Below are 21,996 nucleotides of genomic sequence, written 5' to 3'. Positions count from 1 at the left end.
CACTATCGTGCGCCTGCCGTGCGTACGAGGCACTTATCGTGCGCAACAGATCTCATCGATAAACCCCATTCTCCCTCCCTCTTCCTTGCTCACTCTCCTCCCTCCTCTCTCCTCTCTCCTCTTTCTCGCCCTATCTCTCCTCTCCAAGCCGAAGAATCCCAAGAACCAGAAGAAAGAAAGCCTAAGTTGGTCTTGAAACCCTAGATATTACCGTAGATCCAGCGCTAATGGCGTCCAAGCTCGGGTTGGCCGGAGGGGTCCCGGAGCGGCGGGTCCGGCCAATATGGGACGCCGTCGACTCCCGCCAGTTCAAGGCAGCTCTCAAGCTCTCCGTCGCTCTCCTCGCCAAGTACCCGAATTCTCCTTATGCCCTGGTAGGTTCTTTCCTCTTTTCTTGATCTCTCAGGCAATTTTGGAAGCAAATCGTATATCTTTGTTTCCTTCTATTCTCTTTTCGATTGTTATGGGAAACCTGGTTGCACCTCCTGGAAGTAGATGCTCCATTCGAATCGGTGCAACAAATGCCGTCGTAGTTGACAAATTGGCGGATTAGAAAAAGGTTCCCTGTAAAGGGAGGAAACTTTGACAATTTTGTAGAAGATAAGAAAAGTAAAATTGTTAAACCTTTACGGGGACTTGAGTGGTTCTTTGCATTTTGTTTTCTTGAAGTGTAGTTAGCCTTGGAATGTATTCATATTAGTGCTAATAGGGAACAAAATATTTATGGGAATGTTTTTTTGCCTTTAGCTTTGCGGAACAGAGATTCCATTGACAACAAGAAGAGGCTGTCACATTTCAACTGGAAGAATAGAAGAGCTATCTTTGGTTTTCCAGAGACTTCTTCTATAAATTTTGTTCAGGATGTGGATGTCAATAGTTAGAAAACAGAAATAGTAAAAGGTGAGGCTCCTGATAAATATATGGATAATAGATTATACTCAGTGCATTTGAACTCATCGTGAATCTTAAATAGACGACATGTTTCATACAGTAGTGATGGCAATAGTATGTATGCATATCAGGGCTTGGCAACTATTTGCCAACATTAATTTCTAGAAAGTTTAGAGAAAAAGGTGCTTTAACAAACTTGTAGAGGTGAGGTGAAATTACTTCTCATTCTACCCCATGCAGATAGTGTGAAGCAGGCTCACGGTTCAAACTATTAGAGAATGGCACTATAATAAGGATCTTACTTTTGGGGGTTCAGATCTGTAGTAGGCATGGGCAGCCATACCAGGGATCTTACTTTTGGGGGTTCAAATTCCATGGAGTGATGCCAGCCATACCAGGGATTGTTTTCATCCCATCACATGTATTTTCTGAAAGCAAGATTTTATTTGTCCTATATGTTGATCTGTAGAACCGAGGTCTCTTTGTTTGTCACTAATTAGAAAGATAGATCATGTATCTTTTATTTGGATATTTCATTATGTAGCCTATTGTGTGTTATACATTTGTGGCTGTGAGATAGTTCATTTACGAATTCAATGCTAATTGATATTGGAAATAATGGATACTCTTTGGTGAACAACTGTATGACAATTGGCATAGGGTTGCAAGGTTTGTAATTTCTTTATTCATTCTTGAGAGGTCTTTTAACTCTCAACCCTGATGCTTGCTTGAAATATATTGCTTGTCTACATGACTTCTGCCAGTGTTAAGTTTGTTTGCAAATTTATTTCCTGTCAGGCACTCAAGGCTCTTATTTTAGAAAGAATGGGAAAGCCTGATGAAGCATTGAGCATGTGTTTAAATGCCAAGGAGCTGTTGTGTTCAGATAATGCCGTCCATATTGATGATCTGACGCTCAACACTTTACAGATTGTATTTCAAAGGCTTGACCGCTGTCTGTCCACATTCATCTCATGTTCATTCTCTTTTTGGAAATTATACTTCTGAATATTTGAGCTTTATATCTGATTTTCTTACCAGTGGATCTGGCTACTTCTTGCTATGAGCATGCTTGTGGAAAGTACCCAAACAATTTGGAAATAATGATGGGCCTTTTTAACTGTTACGTTCGTGAGTACTCATATGTGAAACAACAGCAGGTATATGCTGTTTTATACTACTTTTATTTTGCTTTTGGTCCTTCATCTATTAAGATACAGTGCGTGTTTCATTCTGAATTTGTTACTGTATCTTTTGGCAGACAGCTATAAAAATGTATAAGATTGTGGGTGAAGAAAGGTTCTTACTATGGGCAGTTTGCAGCATACAGTTGCAGGCATGTCTTTAATTTTTTCTTTGATCTTCTGATTTATTCCTCTAGTTATTATATTCAGTTCTCACCTACGTGACTGTGTTGATTCAAAATTTGGCATTTTTGGGTGATAGGATCATAGCACAATCATATTCATCTTCTCCTTTCATGATTATCCTTAATTGATTCTTTTGTCCTGTGTTAGGTACTGTTAAGCAGGGGAGGTGATAAATTATTACTGTTAGCTGAAGCCTTGCTCAAAAAGCACATCAATTTACATAGTTTGCATGAGGCAGAAGGTGCACTTTATTGTTTTTCTCCAATGTTAAGCAGGGCAAAAAGACTAGCATCATGCTTCCTTTTGCCTGCGGTAGTGTTAACTTTTCTTGACATCATTGCCAAATATGTGGCAGCCCTTGCTATATATATTTCAATATTGGAACAACAAGCAAAGTATGACACTGCTTTGGAAGTGCTCTCTGGAAATCTAGGTTCTCTTATTGCAAGAGAGGAGGACAAGTTACGCATGAAGGTAGTTTTAATTTCATTTTCCCTTGCACTTTGGCTGTCATATATATTCTTTTGTTTCTTTCTTTTACCTTTCAATATTCATTCCATTTGGTGTCTTCTTGACCATGAAATCAACTTTCTAGATCTAGATACTTGGTTTTGACATTTGCATCTACTCTGTTCGGTAATTTTCCAGTTATAAAATCGCCATTGCCTAGGTAACTTGGACATCATGTCAGCTTCACACCACTTGTATTTGAGAAGTTATATCTAAATTGTTTCTAAGTAGGTTTTTCGTATCTTAATTTTGGTTTGAAGCACTTGGGATAAATAATAGTATGAAGTATATAACCTCCTTGGTTGTGCTTGACTAAGCCTTTTAGGTAGTTAATAAATGAAGATATTGAAGTTTTGATATCCTTGATGCAATAATGTGGTGTCTCCCTGTTACATATCAAATCTGGATCGATTTGGACGTAAGCAAATTATAAAAATTTAGGTAGTGATAGCCTTATGAGATAGGGTTCTAATGGCTCTAGTTTAACCTAAATTGGAAGTCTGGATGAAAATATATAAACAAAATAATAGAGCAAGGTCAGAACAGGGCATAGCAGTAAATATCCAATGTTGCGGCGATCATCGGATGGTGGTGGACAACCAAGAGTGGCGGTGTACGGTCATAAGATAGGTTGGCTATTGGTGGAGGAAGATGACTAGGGCTGGAAAGATTAAAATGCTTCTATGGTTATGATTTATTTCTAAAAAAATAAAATCGATTTAATGACTACAGTAAAAAATAAAGACGATAAGAATAATTTGGCTAAACTCAGATTCATTCAATGATAATTTATCAACACATATCTACTCCTATTTATAGAAGTAAAATTCTAGCGAATTGAATTCATATATGGATTATCTGATTTATTTAAAATTTAAAAGTTAAAATAATAAGATAAAACTAACTAACTAAACTTAAGTTGACTCGACTCGACCCAATCGACTCGACTAACTTAACCCACGTAATAAAATCATATCACTCCCAAGGTTTCTAGTTTGGTCGATTCTGAGTCAACGCCAATCCAAAAAAATTGGTTTTTGGCAAAATTGAGCGCGGATCGGTGATGGTTTGGATATGGTCTGTTTAGATTTTATCCAACCTAATTTGATTGGGGATATCTCCTTTTTCCCCTACTTTTACCCTCTCCATTTCTACTCGTTTTTCTTTTGAGTCTATGACAGTGATGGTAGATCCCTCAATCTCAATATTCGACAACATTTGGCGACTGTCTCTGTCGGCTTTCGTAACCTTCGACAACTTTGGTGATTCCTTGTTTCTCTCTCTATGTTTTTTTACCCTTTCTCCCCTCTCTCACCAATGTCCTCTCTTCCACCTCTCTTTGATGACTACCACCCTCTCCAACAATCTCTCTCTACGATATTCTCCCTTCTGTCTCCCTCTCCTCTCCCTCTCTCTCGTTCTCTCTCTCCCTCTCCCTCGTTCTCTCTCTGTCCCTCCCTTTCTCTCTCTGTCCCTCTTGTTGTCTCTCTACTCTCTACTATAGTGACCTTACAATTGTTGCAATAACCCTACAATTGTCGCCAAACGCATATATATATATATATAGAGAGAGAGAGAGAGAGTAGAGAGAAAGACAAAGAAAGGGAGACTAGAGAGGAGAGAGAGACAACAATAAGAGAAGAGAGGGAGATAGTATAAGAGGAGACGAGAGAGATCCTGGCTATACTTTAGAGAGGGGAAGAGAGTAGAGTGAGGGAGACTTGACTAGAGAGTTGTAGAACTCTCTAGAGAAATAAGGAAATTATTTTCTTTTTCAGTTTCAGACTTATGTTCTCTTTTAGAAAGTTGGGAAATCCCATTGAATTCACATAGAGTAATTTATATTATCCCATTTTTGTGTGTGTATATATATATATATATATTTAAAGTTTAGGATTTTTCCTGCATTTTACAAAAATTTTAGAATTTTACGTAATTAAAAATTAGTCCGATATGTGTGGCTGATACTGTCGATCCGTATTATTTTCCGGGCAATCAATCCCAATTTTCAGAACCTTGGTAACTCCTTTCATTAAGATCTAATGAACAACATGATAAAATAGCAAACTTTACTCAATAAGAAGGTTTCAGTTCTAAGAAATTCAGTTGCAAAGAGGAGATGAATAGCGCATCTCTCTCTCTGTAGGGTAGCATGTTTTCTAATTTTTCTTCTGTGCTCAACGTAGAAGGGACTATCTTTGCTAGTAATTGAACTATTCTGTCTCAAAATATGGTATCAACATCTAGGATGCTCCAATGATGAGTGCTGACACCTCCCTTGCTATTGTGGGGATCCTTTAGATGTCCCCCTGATAGCATGATCTTAAGTTGTTAACTCTTTGGCAGGACACCTAAATGTTCAACGAGCTTATAGATTTCAGCAGACATCTCCTTTTTAAAAGATTGTTTTGGCAACTTGCAAGCATTATATGCATTAGATTAAATTCTGCATAAACTTGCCAAAGTGTGATGCATGGGATTTCTCTCATATAATCAGCACTTTTTCATGTAGAAAGTTGACATAAAAAACTAAAACTCTAGAAAGACCTTGTACCAATATTCTTTCTTTGATCTTGAAGTTTTTATTGCCTGTCTTGATTTAAAGTGGTGCATTTATTTGATTCCGTGTTTTTCTAGATAGTAGATGTTAGATGCATTCTATGCTTTAGCTAGTTCTAATTAATGGTATGCCACAATTTTCAACTTTGAGAGTAGTGAACAATTGAACAATATTTATTGTTGTTCATTGATTTTGTGCCTTTGTGAGCATCTTCTTCTTGGCATGCTACATTGCTACCATTATTTTCTGCTTGGCATATGAAAACCTTTTTGGTGTAACTATAAGTGGTAAAACTTGTTGATTACAATAATGAGCATTGATATATTAAAAGCAAGGTTCCCAGTATCGGGATTAGTATCGGTCGTTCAGAAAAACAATACCTATAGGTCGTATTAGTCGTTCGTATCGGATCAGATTATTTTTAATTACATAAAATTCTAAATATTATTTAAAATACCTATGGTCTTCATTCTCATAATCACCGTATGTTTGTAAATAATGATGTCTGAGACCTAATGCTCTAAAAAGTAATTCTATCATACTAGTTATATTGTATGGATCTTGTTGTGTTATTTGTGTCTGAGCAGGATAATAATCAACATATGGATCTTGTATCTAAGAATACTGAGAATAATAACTAGCATATGGATCTTGTGATAGTTCTAAACAATAAATACTTGATGTATCATAATCATAGGAAGCAATATTCTCATGACGACATCGCTGATATATATATACATCCTCAGTTTCTCTGTCTTTAATCCTAATACCTCTTTGACTTTCTTCAACAAATGTAAATGGGACGATCTCACCATCAGGTGTATCATGACTAGTACTGGTAGGTTTATTCTCTCTCTCTCTGTATATTAACTGATCTAGATTTTTGAAAGTTACCACCAGTGCTTCTCATTTTTTCCTCTTCTCTATGCATATTTCTACTCTTTTTCATTGTCCTCTTTATCTGTCTCTCCTCATCTTTCTTACTTTGCTCATTGCTATCATCATCAATGTGTACAGAATTATGCATCAATTCTTCACGAATCCTTGACTTTTTTTATTGTGTAGATTGTTTATAATTCTTTTTGCCAATTAGATGAACCAACACGTCTTTTCTAACTTTCATAGATACTTGAGTACAAGCTGGTACATTTCCTTACCTTACCTTCCAGCTAAATATTTTTTCAAACGGCTGACACCACCACTCATTTTATTTTCACACCAGTTACATTTAACACATTTTTTATCTTGCCTAATAGTGCTATAATGTTGCCACCCAATATCGGTATCATATGACTTCTCTTTTGGAGCCATTGATATTTTAACTCTATAACTAAAAAACATAAACAAAAATTAAAATAAAATACAAAATAATTTAAATTTTATGAAAATAAAACCCTCTCAATTTTTTTGCTATTTTTTTCTTTACTTCTTTCTAGTTTTCAATTTCCACCTCTCCCTGCCTCTTTCAGCCTCTCAACTTCTTAGCAGTAGCGCTGGTGTTGCTGTGGTGAAGTAGCAACAAGTGCGCAGCAGCAGTAGGTGTGCACCAGCAGCACCCTACTGCTGCTGTTGCTTCACCATAGCAGTAGCAGTAGGTGCGCAGTGAAAAAAAGAAAAAGAGAAAGGAATTAGAAACTAAAAAAAAAGACTCACCCGAGGTCGTCAGATCTTCGTCAGAGAATGTCGCCGAAGGTCAAGGTCACCAGAGATCTACTCAATCACTGGTGAAAAAGAGAATGATGAGAAAGAGAGAAAGAAAGAAAAGAGAGAAACAGCTTGGGGGGGGGGGGGGGATTGTTGGATTCTTAGGTCAGGATCGGTCGATACCCTAGCCAAAACCAGTTTGGCCAGGATTGGAATCAGCCGAAACTGGGAACCTTGATTAGAAGCACTATTTATAGACTATCTACTCTTCTCATTCATCAGTAATATTGTGTCAGATTACATAGTTCATGTTGTTCCTCTGTTAATCACTTAATTGTGTATGCACTACGCACTCAGAGGGAGATCATTACATTCTCTAGTGCAAACTACATAGTAGTGGTGATATGTATCGAGAACCTGCACTTCTAATTATGTCCTGAACTTGTATACATCTTTAGAGTTTGGTTGCATTTAGATAGTCCAACAAAGGTTAGAGTAGACCATTTTGTGGTACAAAGTATAATCTTGTGACCATTTAGTAATTTACTGGAAACTGTCACGTTCTATCTTCTATTTATCTTTGAGAAATTTATGTATTTTTGGCAAGATTATATGCAAATCAATTAGGAGGCTTTCCAGCTACTATGCAATTAAAATGTCTTTAGGTTTAGCTAGATAAAAGTTTCTTATTTGCATAAAATAACGAATTTCTGGTTAAGTTTGTTATATGCTTAAAATAACAAATCATGCTTGCCCTGCCTTTCAAGTTATATTTTTCTTATATTCTTGTTTGATGTCAAGTTGACAGGGGAGGCTTCTTTCTCATGCATGTAATTATGCTGCTGCTGCAGAGGTTTTCCAGAAAGTCCTTGAATCCTGGTATGCTTATATTGTATAATTTGTTTATACACGAATCACTATTTTAAAAGGACACATACAAACCACTCTCATTTCTTCCACAGTACATAGTCATGTTTTTAAATATCTGGCTAATCAAAAACATCGAGAGAAGTTGATGAAGTTATAGTGCTGAAACTTACTGTTTTATTGCTGTGGTATTTACCTGCTATTCTATTACAATATGTCCTAATTCTCTTTTCCCAAAATGTTGTTTTGTACATCTAGGTTCTAGTTTAGTTCCAAGCCAATAAGCTCCACTTGTGATGGAAGAAATTTTTTTCTTCTTTGTTAAAATTTTGTTATCAAATTTAGAATCCTTGGTGCATCTTTTAATTGGCAATTTGGGATTAAATTTTCTATTATTTGATGATGATCCCTTTTTTTATTGGGCAGTCCTGATGATTGGGAGTCATTTCTCCATTATTTAGGCTGTTTACTGGAGGATGATACGTATTGGTCTAAAGTAAGCACTAGTCATTATACGGGTTTACCGAGTTCCACGGATTCTAGAGAGTCCAAAGAGACTCATCTGACTGAGGAAGTGGTACTTCTCTCAATTACTTAAAGGAGCTGTTATCAATTTCTTAAAAGTTTTTTTAATTTTTTTTTCTTCTAATTGTAGTTCTTTTTATCCAAATGGTGCTTTATATCTGACTAATGCATACCTGCAGTTTGATTCACGCCTATCAAATGCTTTGTCATTTGTACAAATGTTGCAAAAGGACACCCATGACAACTGTGTTAGAGGACCGTACTTAGCTAATCTTGAAATTGAAAAGCGATACCGCCTAAATGGGAGAGCTGATGATGGCAAGTTTATGGAGGCCTTGCTTGATTATTTTTATAGGTTTGTTTTATGGAGGACTTAAATTTTGAAATTTTTTGTCTTTGTGCTTATTTTCTTTTTATTACAGAAGATGATTGAATGATTTTGATTTGTGAGTTAGTCTTATGTAATCCTGTGGTTTCTGGAATGTTTGATTATATGTAAATTTATAAGTAATTTTTTTTTCCATTTTAGCAGTTACCTTATGATTAACATTACCTACCTTATGATTAACATTACCTACCTTATGATTAACTTAGGTAATGGGTGCTTGCTCAAGTGATTTTTTCTTTCATTAATTCTGCCTTTGTGATATGTATATTTTCTGTGGCTTATTTATTTGTTTACCATGATAAGTTCTTCCTCCCCTCCTATTTCTTCTTTTGATATCGAACATGCCATCCCCTGCCTGTTTCTCTTTTACTCCCCAAATTGCACACATAAAACATGTCAATAGGAAAACCAATTTTGCTTAACTTGCAGCATACTGAAGCAAGATAAATTTTAAAGCATGTGATGTTACAAGAAATAATTTCTAGCTACAAGGCTTTCCTATATTTGTAATTCATTCCCTTGTCCACCCTGTTTGCATATTACTGAATGTTGAGAATATTCCTGTTTCTCCTTTCAACACAATCTAGCACTCCCAAGAAAGAAAAAAAGCATGACATTTTGGATTTTTGGATCTTCTCTTTCAGGATTAAAACGATGGATAATTATTAGTGTTTGTTTTCTTGTTTGATTATTGAAAATGGGGTTTTGAGATCTTCTTGGCCCTTGTTTGTGGCTAACAAGGCTAAGTGGCTAGCCCAATCATAAAACGTTGGATAATTGAAATCCTCATGCCTTCTTATCTATGTTTTCTTTTTATGCATATGGTCTTTAATTTAGAAATTCTTCTAATCCTGATAACTATGTTTTAAAACTTATTTGTTTATGATTCTTTTAATTAATTTTTTGCTGACAATAGATTCCACCTACTTTAATTATTGAATGTCTTTGACACGTACAGGTTCAGTCATTTGTCTTGCTTTGCTTCTGATGTGGAATTGTTCTTTCACATGCTAACACAAGATGAGAAAGCGGAGTTACTAGAGAAGTTTTCTAGAATATCAGAAGCTTCATCAACTTCACCAATAAAAAAGATTGGGCAGGCTATAACAAATTTTAAGGTTCAAGAACTTTTTGGTGCCATGTTCACGAGGTCGAATAAAGGTATGTCTTTGTCAGAATGATGCTTCACAACTTTATTTGAGGTTTTAACTTTTAAGTGCTGCTGGCACACCTGTTGGCAAGGTGCTATTTGACATGGTTTCACGCCAACATAGTATGGGGGACAATCGCCATGTGCCTATGTAACAACACCACCTTGTCGATTAGTTTTGTTCTTCTAGTACCTTGCTGGCATGGATGGCTCAACGCTTATCCATTACTGCATAGTTGTGTGTGTGTATATATATATATATAAGCCTAAAATCTTTATTCTTTTGTCGAGTTAAACATATCCTTAGTTTGTACTTAAAACTTGTGTATCATCAGTAGATCTATTGTTCTTTTGATATGTAGGGGCCTAACCACCTAACCTATATGAGCTTACATAGTTAAATGAGCCTAGCTTAGATCAATCTTGCCTTGAAACTGAATTCTGGTATAGAAATCCTCCTCGACTCATTTAGTGTTAATTAACACTTAATTTCAAGCCTATTATCGTCAGATGTATGGATTAACGAGCTGCTTGATAACAAGTCAGTCAGCAAAGGATGTAAAACAACTTTGCCATGATAATCTTACTTCAGTTAGTCAACAATTGATATTGTAATTTTGCTACAGTTTTGTGGACAATGCCAAATCTGTACAATTGAGGTTCACTTTTGATTTGGAATTTTTAATTCCCCCGAAACAATTTTACTGTTTTTCAAGATATATTTGACGATCCTGAACTTGTATTTTTCTCATTAGTACTTATTTTGTAGTTGAATACACACACACACATTGATATAATCATAGTCAGAGAAAGGGAATGGAGATACATTCTTACCTTCCTACCCACATTGTCACATCCTCCCTTTTTAAAGTTGCTTGTGAATCAATCTACTAATTTAAGCTACTTGTAATTTCATTTTATTTTCTTTAAACTATTTTGACTCTTCTGTTCTAATTTGGAATATTTTAAATCTCAGAACATGAAGACACTGCTATAAAAATGGTCAAGATGTTCTGTGAGAACCTACCACTTTCAAGGGACCTGGATCCTCAGGAAAACATGCATGGTGAAGAACTTTTGTCAATGGCAAGCAATATTCTTGTCCTGGTATATACTTCTCTTAGGTTACTTAAACTAAATTGTTTCAATATGTAGGATGCAAATTCTTTTTTACGTCTTTTCCCTGAGATTTTATATTGATTTTAGTTTATTGTTTCCATTCCTCAACCATGATACAATGAATGAGTGTAGTGAGAACTCATTGGCACTGTCTATCTTTTCTTTCAATACTATGTACAGAATAAAAGGTAAGTTAACAACAATATATTTGGAATCTGTAAATTGGCTAGTTTCTAGAAGTCTGCTTTAATATTCGAAATATATATATTATTGGGACAGATATTAAATAAAAATGGTGATTCTTCAACTTTAAAACTTTAAAAAGTAGTATTTGTTACCTTGTTAATATATCTAAATGTCTAGAAATTACCTTTTTTGGCTTCTTTGTTGGAAATCTGAGGTAGTAACTTACATTTTATGGGACTGCCAGACTAATCAATCCAGTAACCGATATTGTATGTAACATATTTACACGATGTTAAACTCTTTCACTTTGATTATCCTAAGCAAAATTCATATCTTAAAATCATTAGAATCCTCATGGCAATATAAGATTAACAATCCCATGATTTTCATAGAGAGAACTTTTGGCCAGAAGGAAGAAGGGAAAGGAGAATTAAGTACACCTTAGTTTGGCAAGCTAACCAGCAATCATAGCTAATATTGCATCATGTGCCATAGTCCTGCTGATGTAGACAAAGTAGGGTTCCTACAACCCAATGTTGGATCTTTCAGTAGAGATGAATAGAAGATGAAGAGAACAAGAGAGAATAATATTTCAAAGAGGAAGAATAGATAGGAAGAAAAAGAGGAGGGAGTTAGCATGACACACCTGACTAAATGGAACTTCTTTTCATAAATCCATCATCTTTTCGCTGCACATTTCAGCCTCTTATAGCCTTTTATAGGTAAATACCAACCATGGATTGAAGTAATCGCTCGATCCCCATCCGTAATTGCTGAAATGGATTGGCCCATATGGCTGATTGTCCCGATCCCTAAACCAAAACTTAGAACTTTGATCCTAAGCTACTCCCTAAGAAACAAACATTATAATTTAATAGGTTTCTTTAGATAACCTAAACAAATTATAGTATAGACTATTTAGGACTTACTTCAAAAATTATAATAAAATATTCCTCAGTAATGTCCATTGCTGCAGTAATTTTGAAAACAAAAGTGAAAATATAACTAATGACCCTAAGTCCAAAACTATATAGAATATCCTATATTTTTCATCCTCCATCACCCACTTGTTCTACATTCAAGAAAAGTATAAAGGATGCGTCAAAGGTGTCTTTGGTGGAGTCAGGGGTTGGTGAATGTAAAATAAATCGCGAGCCTTTAGATTCTACTGAATAAAGTAGCAAACAAGTTAATTTATCTGGAAAGGAGTAGCATATAATGGTATCTTTTGATAAAACAAATTAACAGAACTGCTTAAAACATGGAAATAGGCTTGAAAAGCAATCAAAGAACATCATAGTTCAGAGTGACGCCATATTAAAGAACCTAATATAGATAAAGTCAATATTCCACTATCTATACTATTAATTCATTGATTCAAACCATTTTATTGTAAGAAACAAAGATGTACTTAAAAGATATCTTGAGTTCAATAATGAATCAGGAAGTGACAATTGGCAATTGCAATGTACTTTTAGAGAAAATAGCCTTTTAAAGTTGGATCAACACCGGAGGTATGTGATTATCCTTGGCACTTGAAAGAAGATGGCACTAGTGGCAGAAACTTCAATAATGTTCTTTCAGTTTTGAAAGCAATAATAAGTTAGTGGCCTGAGGTATCTCACAATTTTGGTAAGGTTGATGTGCTCACATTGGTGATATACAAGTGAGTGCTGGTGCTGAGGATTTTGGCTACCCAAGTGTATCATTAATTAGTTTTTCAAGCAAAATATTTTAGATGCTTCTGCTTAGGTCACAATAATTTCATGGTAGTCAATCTGCTACAGAGGTTGCTGGCTTAAAGTGGATCATTTTAATTATTGTTCCTCCTCTATTCCTCTAAAGGTCATATGGTAATTATGTTCTATATGATGTCCGACTTCTTTGATTGCTGTTCTATCAATTAAATGTTGCTTATGTTAAGAAACATAATCTCCTTTCTTTTATGCTCTGAATTACCTGTTTATCCTGCATTTGATTAATCAGACTACTCCATAGAAACCTTTGGGATGATGTACTCTAAGCAATATGTTTTGGATGTTTTTGCCAGGTGATTCTTGCTGGTTTTGTGAGGCAAATTTTGATGGATATACTGTTTGCTCATTCATAGATTCTAGAATTTACAGTTTTAGATATCATGAGATTTTCTCTATTATTTCCCTGATCACCTAACACTTCGACTCATGTCCATGAACGATTATCTTCAAAAAGAACCTATAGGTTTCTCTCCTATTATGCATACGAGCTATTTTGCATTACAATATCTTTAAAATGTGACAATCTATTCAATGAACTTATATCAGAGTACTTACATGAAAGTTGAAACAGCTATTCTGGCGTACAAGGAACTTGGGATACTTACTGGAGGCAATTTTTGTTTTGGAGTTTGGCCTGACGATACGGAGGTACATTTATCATAGCTTGTTACCTAGTGTACATCATTTATTCCTATTTTCAAAAATGAGTTTCTTCTGAAGAATTGTTGCCAGATATGCATATGTATGCTAGCTTAAGAGGGATCCTTTCTGAAGGAAAAGATTAGCGTGTGAAGAATAGTTTCTCCATTTATTTTTGGCCAGTCTGTAGAGAAGTAAAATGTCGTACTGGTCAAGTGGTCAAGCTCTTGAGATCATTTATGCAACCAGTTACAGTAGGCTCACTAGAAAGTGTCTAACTTTGATTCACTTAATTACTCATTCTATTGAGGCATTTGCATCAAGAACTAGTTGATCAAGCTATCAAGGTCCTTTAAATCTATTGTATACATATTTGCTGCTCATCAAATGCTCAAAGCTGTATTTGTCATACTGTGGCTCTAATATAAGAGTATGGAAGTACATGTCTGTTTGGCTCAAATGTAAGAGGTCGATCAATATTTTGCCTTTTATTTTTCTAATTTTGCCACACTTTAAACTTATTAATCACATCTTTATGGCTTAATTCTAGGGATTCCATTAGTTGCAACCTGTTTTCCATATCTTTGTCCTGCATATCTATGGTTAGACTGAGATAATCAAGTGGAGGGAGTTACATTTATACTTCTTGCTGATTATTAATGCTTACTGACCCCAAAAAGTTGGGATGAAAGAGTGGTGGCTGTTGTCGTGCTGATTCTACAGGACTACCACTTATATCTATCAAGTCATTCCTCGAAGCAATAGCTCATTATCCAGAGGAGAAAGTAAAAGGAAAAGGACACCTTTGTTGTTGTGCATGTCTTTTTCCTAACCACATGATTTCGGGAAACAAAATTGAGACTGTGTAGTATAGCAAACAAAAATGGCCCTTATTCTGTGGATTGGAAGTTTAAAGTATCCTTAAATTCTAGAGCAGTGAATTCCCAATACTTGAACAGAGTTGAACTCCCTATGTTTGGCTTCGTTTCACCATTCAGTAATTTTAAATTACTTGGGAAATCTATGTCATGGCATCTCATATATGGATTCTGATTTTCTGTTATGTATGATCTTTGATCATTTGTTTGGTTATATGCTGCAACCATGCAACTCTTGTGCACATAAATGCTAGTTATAAAATAGTGTCATTTTATGGTCTTTTGTAGCTTAAATACAAGTATTGCTGTGCCACAGGCATGACCTGTGTCATGGCACGTGCCGGCCATGCTATAAAATAATGAGATACATTCACCTCTCTCCATTGTTGCATTTCCTTTGCGCCATCTTTGCTTCTGCCTCCACCTTCATCTCCTCAAGATTGAACGAGACCCTAAAGCGGGAGTGAATCATAACTTATTTCTCACGATCTGCTTTGGGAACAAGTCAGGATCGTAAATTATTTTGCATTCGGATCCTGATAATAATTGATGATTCTGCAAAGCGGATCCTAACTTATTTTGCATGCGGATTGTGATAATAATTCACGATCTGAAAATGCCATCATCTTCTTCCTCGGAAGAAACCCTAACCCTTGTTTGTGGGTGCCGTCGGCACATGCAATGTGCTGGCAACCCGCCTCAACGACATGTGCTAGCCGGCATGGCACTAGTCTGATGTTCCTGATATCATTCCAAGGAGCATCCCTGCATTTGTATTATGTGCGATAACATGATTGATTGATGAGTATGATCATTTTTGGGGGGCATTGTCATGAGCTATAGCCTTGATGGATTATGTCATCAGTTATCTTACATCATGTATTCTGGCCAAGCCATCTTTTAGAGGTGGTCATCAAATCTTGTTTGTGCTTTGAAAGAAATTTTGTGCATGTTGATAGATTCTAATCTTGTTTTGATGTCTTGAGCTTCCTTAATGCTGAAGATGAGCTTGTTGTTTGGTTGGCAGATATGTCTGGCAATACAAGATCTCTTTGTTGCATCTGTACTCTTACTTGGGAGCTCTTCCATTAGCATATGAATGGTATATTTACTTGATCTTCCTTTGGCTAACTCATCTGTTATATTAAGTTGCTTGTTTTGTGTTATGAATTGGGTTACGCCAATACTTCTTCTCTAAAGTTTAGTTTCTTACATAGGTATGGCACCTTGGAGGTGAAAAACATCCTGCTAGAGACTCTCTCCCACCACATCTTACCCCAGATTTTGAAATCACCATTCTGGCATGAAGCTGCTGATCTTGTGAAAGAGTATTTGAAATTTATGGATGATCATTTGAGAGAAGCTGCTGATCTTACTTTTCTTGCATATCGCCATCGTAATTATACAAAAGTACAGCACACCTCAAGTTGATTCTTTACACCTTTTCCTTTGCCAGTTTAAGAAAACAGTTTAGAGATTTTGTTCTCGGTAGGGGTGTCAAACAAGCTTGCGAGATGCTTGATCTCGGCCATATGTGGTGTGGTTTGAGCTTGCTCATTTGATTAACAAGCCGAGCTTGATCTCTCCTCGATGCTAGGCTTGAAGTAACTCACCTGGGTATGTAAAGTTAATATGTTTAGTAGAACAGCTTGTATGAAGCTCTCTATACTTCAGAGCTGTTGGTAGGAGCTCTCTATCAACATCACGGGATCGAGACTAGGTGTTGCAAAAAGTTCTCAAAATTTTCCAAACTGAATGGAGCTCTGGTCTTTAGTTCCACTTCGAGACACTGGTAGCAATTCATATGTTCTTTGTAGTTTCTAAAATTTAATTTTCCTTGTAAGCAAATGATAAAAATTGAGTCTCTTCACCGGTATCTGCAAAAAAAGAAGAAAAAAGAAAAAGAAGTTACTTTGCTACCCAGCGGGCCCAGCCAAACTAAGCTGAGCTTGATCCGGCTTTAGATTAGAGTCTGCTTGAGCCTTCAGCTTGACTCAAGCTTGAGGCAATCTTGAGCTTGACTTTAGTTTATTTCAATCCGAATCATTCTCTATTTAGGTTGCTTGATCTTGGCTTGTTACGATGACTAGCTTTTAATGATTCTGATGTCTGCAACTATCTTTGTACCGATTTGCTTTTAGTGACGTGGAACAATTTGTTGACAACTGCAGTTGGCAGGAAATAAGCTGCCTCAGGTTTATGGCAATGGTTTCTGCAGTAGAGAACTTAGTTCTAAAGGAATTCTTATAGAAATCTAGCTATATATATGTATCCTTTCTTTCAGTAGTTCTTGCATATCAGACTATGCTTTTATACCAAAACCTCCTGTCTGGTTTGCTTCAAGCACTGTAAGTAAATAGAACTAATGCTTATATTTGCTAGCTCTTTAATCTATATACGCTGCTATTTTGTGCTCCTTGACAGGATTGAGTCCATGTTCTTATGATGGTGTTAAATTTGTAATGTTTGTGGTTACATGGTAGGCTAATTGTTTACTTGTTCAGGTAATTGAATTTGTTCAGTTCAAAGAACGCTTGCAACACTCAGAACACTATCTGATGGCAAGGATTGAATCTTTCATCCTACAACTCAAGCAGAAAGCTGATAGTGTTGAAGAAATTGAAGTAAGATGCTCTGCTTATATGCTTCAATTTTGTTTCTCCTTCCTACGTAGATGCTGGTGCCCGAACCAGCAGAGAATATGGAACCGTGATTAACCATAAATGCCCTCATATGCCAGCCAAACCTCCATCTCTGATGGTCCTCACATTCCTTTGAATTCCTCTATAAAGAAATCTGCCCCGCTGCATTTCTTTTCACGCCCCTAACTGTATAATCTTTGCCAAGAAGCATTTTAGTTCCAGTGTCCCTGTAGTAAGGGGTTCCCCGAGGAAAGCTACTAATTCTCTGTGGTCACAACAAAGTTAAATCAGTTAAGTTTTAGATCTAATTTTATATGTACCAGAGATTTAATTTTGTAAGGTCTGGTAAGAATTTCTATTGAATTTGGAATGATGAAAATTGAGAAACCAGCTTATTCCTTCTCAAGCAAGATAGAGGTGTTAAATATCCTCCGTCCAACTAATTTATAGGATTTATTTTCAAATCTTAAAGATTGAATTTTTAAGAGGTCAAATTCTACTATTCTCTTGGTTGACACTGCAGCATGTTTATACTTGATATGTTTTAGTTCTCTCATCCTACCATAGAATAAAACTGCTACTTATTATGTGGCTTTTGAGATATATCATTTGTTTTTCAATCTTGGGGATCCCCATCTCCATCAGACCTGTGATCACTTGCCCATAATTTCCTTTCTTTCAAGTCATACATCCTCTTGGATCCACTCATGTGGAGGCCATCATATATATGCTTTACACATGTAAGTAATTTGCTACCGAAAGGTTTGTTATTACTTATTACCATATTGAATGGTAAACTTGGTTAAGTGAATTAGCAATCTATCATGATCAGTGTATCTCTTTTGTTTCTTGTAATAAAATAAACATTTTTCTTGGATTAGTGTCAGATGGATATGAAATTCATGTCTTCTGATCTCAATACCATGAAGTGAGGAATCTATTACAAAGGCAATTACTCTTGTTTGTAGTTTATTTTTGAAAATATGAACTATGGAACGAAGTTGCTTGAGCTCTCAACTAAGGACAAGTTGACATCCTTAACATTTAATGAAGATCTTCAAGCGCGGCCTTGGTGGTCACCAACATCCAGTGTAAACTTTCTTTCAGGTATGGCTTTTGCATTTTATTTGGTTGATGTACTAACCTTTGCATCTAATCTACAAATTTTCCCTGTTTGTAGCATGATGGGTCTTTTGTTATCTTTCTTTCTTGGGCTGGGACAGTTTCAGAGTGCCCAAACTGATCTTAGTTTGTGCTGGTGCAGTTTTGACTGGGTGTGGATGTGCAAAATGTCTTTATGGATTTTTAAACTGTGTAATTTTTCTTTTGCAGAACCATATGAAGAAGGATCTGCATGCTTTAGGGCAAAGTTGGTATGCTACTTGATTGTAGTAACTTTATCCATATTTATGAGCAGTTTTTGTATCATGAAGGCTATGTTCTTAAGGCATAGTATTGAAACTTATATGCTTTATGAGAAACTGCAGAATATATTCTCGAACTTTCATCTCTAGCTTATTTACCTGTAGGTTTCATTGTTCCCTTCTATGCTGGCATTGCTGCTTTTATATACACTACTACGCTTTTCACGCAAGTCACCCCAAGGCAACAGATTGGCTTTCTTTAATAAATTGGGCAAGCGCCGGAATTTATGGATTAGGAAAATATTTTCTTATCACTAATGTGCAGTAGCATTCCCCAGAGTTTGATTATATAGGGCACTCATTAGATTTTATTGGGAAATGGGGACTGCTTGAGATTATGGAATCTAGTACTAATTATTACCTAGTCAGAGTAGCCTATTAAACTGCCATAAAGAGTTATAATCAAGTACTATGAACTTTCAGAGATATATGTATCAATTGAAAAATAAAGGCCATGAGACTTAAAAACTGTTAAATATTTGGCAAATGCATTAGTGGTGTACTTGGTTGTCATGTGTAAATTTGCATTGATGGGCAATATAGGAAAGGCCAGATAATAGAGGTTCATGTGAATATGAGCTTTGTGTTCAGTGAAAGAATTTAGGGTTTACAAGTATGTAGAAGGGGGTTCCACTACAAAGTTAAAGTTTAAAAGTTTTATTTGAGGTGCATAATTTTCAAAATTAATCATTTATTATAGGATTGTGAGATCTAAATTTCTTTTTGCAAGAGCGACCAATCATTCTGCCTCTAATGAATTAGATGTTTCATGCTAGTCAGTTGTTGTTTTCACGTAATAACTCGACTTTGTAGTAAAGAAGGAAAAAACTAAGAATACTTCAGAAGGTCAATAGTTATGTTGAAGGAACAAAGGATCAAAGAGGAATTTTTTTTTTTTTTTGATCTAATTAAGCATCTAGTTAAAAACTTAATGTTAAAGTTAAAGGGTAGCTAATCTGCAGACCATGGAGGATCATTTCCTCTAATGTGCCACATGCTTTCAGTTATACAAAATAGAGGAAATTAGTTGGCTTCTTGTTGCATTCAAAGGAACAACATAGAAGTTTTTGGTTGAAATTGCTCAACTATTCATAGCTTTTCTTCTGTTAACTCGCAATTAAATTTGCTTGATTTATTATTTATCAGTAAAATGACCATTACCAGTTACTTCTGGAAGCTAAAGATATTTCAGTAGTTGTTATCATTAAGAAATTGTGCATTCCAAGTTATTTGTTTTCATTAGATTTTATATTAATTTATTGTATCCATTCCAGTGCAACCACAAACCTACTGAGAAGACAGACATTGAGAGAAAATCACTTATTCCCCGACTAGTTTATCTTTCTATGCAAGCTGCTTTGTCTTCCATCAAGGAAAATATCGAACCTAATGGCCTAACCTCCGAAACTAGTGTTGTTGGAGAATTGAGAATTTTGCTTGATAGATATGCAATGAGCATTGGTCTTCCTATTGATGTTGCAATAGATGCAATTGCTGGGATCTCAAAGGGGCAAAAGTCCTTCAAGGTATTAAGAATAATCTATGCTCCTTTTGAAGTTTATAGCTTTTTCATTTTCTTTATCTTGTCTAAGCATTCTAACTTCTCATTGAGTATATGAGTATATATTTTATACTTTGTGATGTTGCATTATATGGTATAAGAATCTATTGTTTCTTATGATTCTTCTATCTCGCTCTTTTATTTGCTCGTTCTAGACCTTTAGATGGACCAAGTGCAAGGGAAGGTTAAGGGTTAGCATTATAATAGTCTTAGCTAGGTAAACTCTCTTGGTTGTTGATATGTATGGAGGTAGCCAAGTTGGTAGTTGGTAACCAACTAGAGCTTTGCTGGAAGTTAAAATAGTTTCAGTTTTTTAACTAGTACAAGTAAACAATGCTAAAATGTAGTTTGTTACTTATCAAGGCAGTGCATAAAGTGAGATCTTCCTCTTAAGTTTTTTGATTTTAGGGGTTACAAGAACACTGACAAGCTTTGGGCACTTAATGGCTATCTCATGTCTAGCCACATATAAATAAGTTGTCTGTTTTTTTTAAAATTGTTTGATTATGCTTTCTTTTCTTTTATTTCCTCTTATGTATTCTAGAGCCCCAGTAGGATTTAAGTGGGCTGAATAGGGATAGCCCTCCTGTGATGTGCTGGTCACAGTAGTTCAATTCTTGAATAGTTCAATGCCATACACCTGTCGTGCCCATTACCCCATATCTGCATCGGTGCCCTTTGTTGGGCTCTATACTTGCAATTTAACATGCTCCGTTTTGGTGAATTCAAGCTAATGAAAAGTGTACCTACTTACAGGATTTCCCGTCCGATGTGATCAGCTGTATAAATTTTGCTGTTTTTTTCAACTCATGGAACTTGAGTTCTAAACATCCCATTATTCCGAGCAAGGACAATTGCAGTCCAAGTTCTTGGCACATTGTGGATAGCTTGATTAAGACTAGCATCATGGAGCAGCTGACGCATGCAGAACCTATATTAACATCTCCTGGTAGTTGCCTTCCAGTTTTAGTGCAATTGGTAACAGAATCCTTTTCTTGGCATATTCTTGTTATTCAGTGCTGCATGAGGTCAATGCTTCCACATGGAAAAAAGAAAAAGAGAAGTAGTTCTGCCGATCAGGCAAACTTGCCCCAGTTGCAGGCTATACGAGATTCAGTCCAGTGCCTAAGCAACACAATCCAAGAAATTCAAAAATGGTTAGAGGATCAAATGAGCATGTCAGAGGAAAACGCAATGGATACCCTGTTATCCTATGTACATAGAAGGGGTATTGAGGAAGAGCCAGGCCGCGTTCTCCAAATTTTAGAAGAGAATGCAGCTGCAAATAACTCCGAGCTAGGTGAACGGATTGCCGGATCCCTACAATTGTGGAGTTCTGCTTCTGTGGTGAGAAAAATGGTTAGGGCGCAGCATAGTTCACTTTCTGAGTTCCATCAATTATGTCATTTAAAGTTGAAGCTATTGGACTCATTGAAACAGTCCACATAAGTGCAAAAAATTGTGACAGAGCCATGGACTGGTGGTAGGGAGATTTTCTGCATACTTGTTTTCTTTTAACTTTTCATTTAGAGGCTAGTGGGAGAAGACCATGCTCAATGGCTGTTGCTGCTGACCTGCATGCCTTGCAATCTTGTTGTGAGAATTTTGATATCATTTTCAATTTTTTTACCCAGATTTCCTTGAGCAGTTTGAGTTCGATTATAATGGTCGAGTTGTACAATAATTCTGGTTTCAATATGAGATGCTTATTTGCTGATTATCAGATAGTTATGAATTACAAAGTTATCAGCATATCTTGCTTGCTTCATTGCATTTAGTGCTGCCAAGAACTCGCTGAACATTTGAATGCAGATGCTTGAGCAAATCCGTCGAAATTTTGAAATGGCGACGGAGATGGAGGCTTACATTTCAATGAGCCCCCCAG

The 21,996-nt window shown here is 36.0% G+C and overlaps 1 protein-coding gene across 1 annotated transcript; it reads left to right on the top strand.

The window, feature by feature from the left end:
• Positions 1-27: 27 nt before the first annotated feature.
• Positions 28-21,831, top strand: LOC140779601 (N-terminal acetyltransferase B complex auxiliary subunit NAA25). The gene is made up of 19 exons (XM_073124757.1): positions 28-374; positions 1,690-1,846; positions 1,933-2,051; positions 2,153-2,227; positions 2,409-2,502; positions 2,617-2,735; positions 7,784-7,854; positions 8,269-8,419; positions 8,547-8,722; positions 9,714-9,916; positions 10,882-11,012; positions 13,539-13,615; positions 15,512-15,586; positions 15,702-15,894; positions 16,989-17,108; positions 18,095-18,233; positions 18,459-18,499; positions 19,825-20,076; positions 20,868-21,831. Exons 1-19 carry the CDS (start codon positions 228-230, stop codon positions 21,558-21,560), a joined length of 3,033 nt encoding a protein of 1,010 aa, XP_072980858.1. The 5' UTR covers positions 28-227; the 3' UTR covers positions 21,561-21,831.
• The last annotated feature ends 165 nt before the right edge of the window (positions 21,832-21,996 follow it).

Source organism: Typha angustifolia, chromosome 15, assembly GCF_048772165.1.
Source record: "Typha angustifolia cultivar Huaian chromosome 15, ASM4877216v1, whole genome shotgun sequence".
Lineage (NCBI taxonomy): Eukaryota > Viridiplantae > Streptophyta > Magnoliopsida > Poales > Typhaceae > Typha > Typha angustifolia.
This window is presented reverse-complemented; position numbering and strand designations above follow the sequence as displayed.

Excerpts from the sequence above, each read along its gene's own strand:
- LOC140779601 (XM_073124757.1), top strand. The coding sequence starts at position 228 with ATGGCGTCCAAGCTCGGGTTGGCCGGAGGGGTCCCGGAGCGGCGGGTC. Across the intron at positions 375-1,689 it reads CGAATTCTCCTTATGCCCTG|GCACTCAAGGCTCTTATTTT; the intron begins GTAGGTTCTTTC and ends ATTTCCTGTCAG. Across the intron at positions 2,228-2,408 it reads TTTGCAGCATACAGTTGCAG|GTACTGTTAAGCAGGGGAGG; the intron begins GCATGTCTTTAA and ends GTCCTGTGTTAG.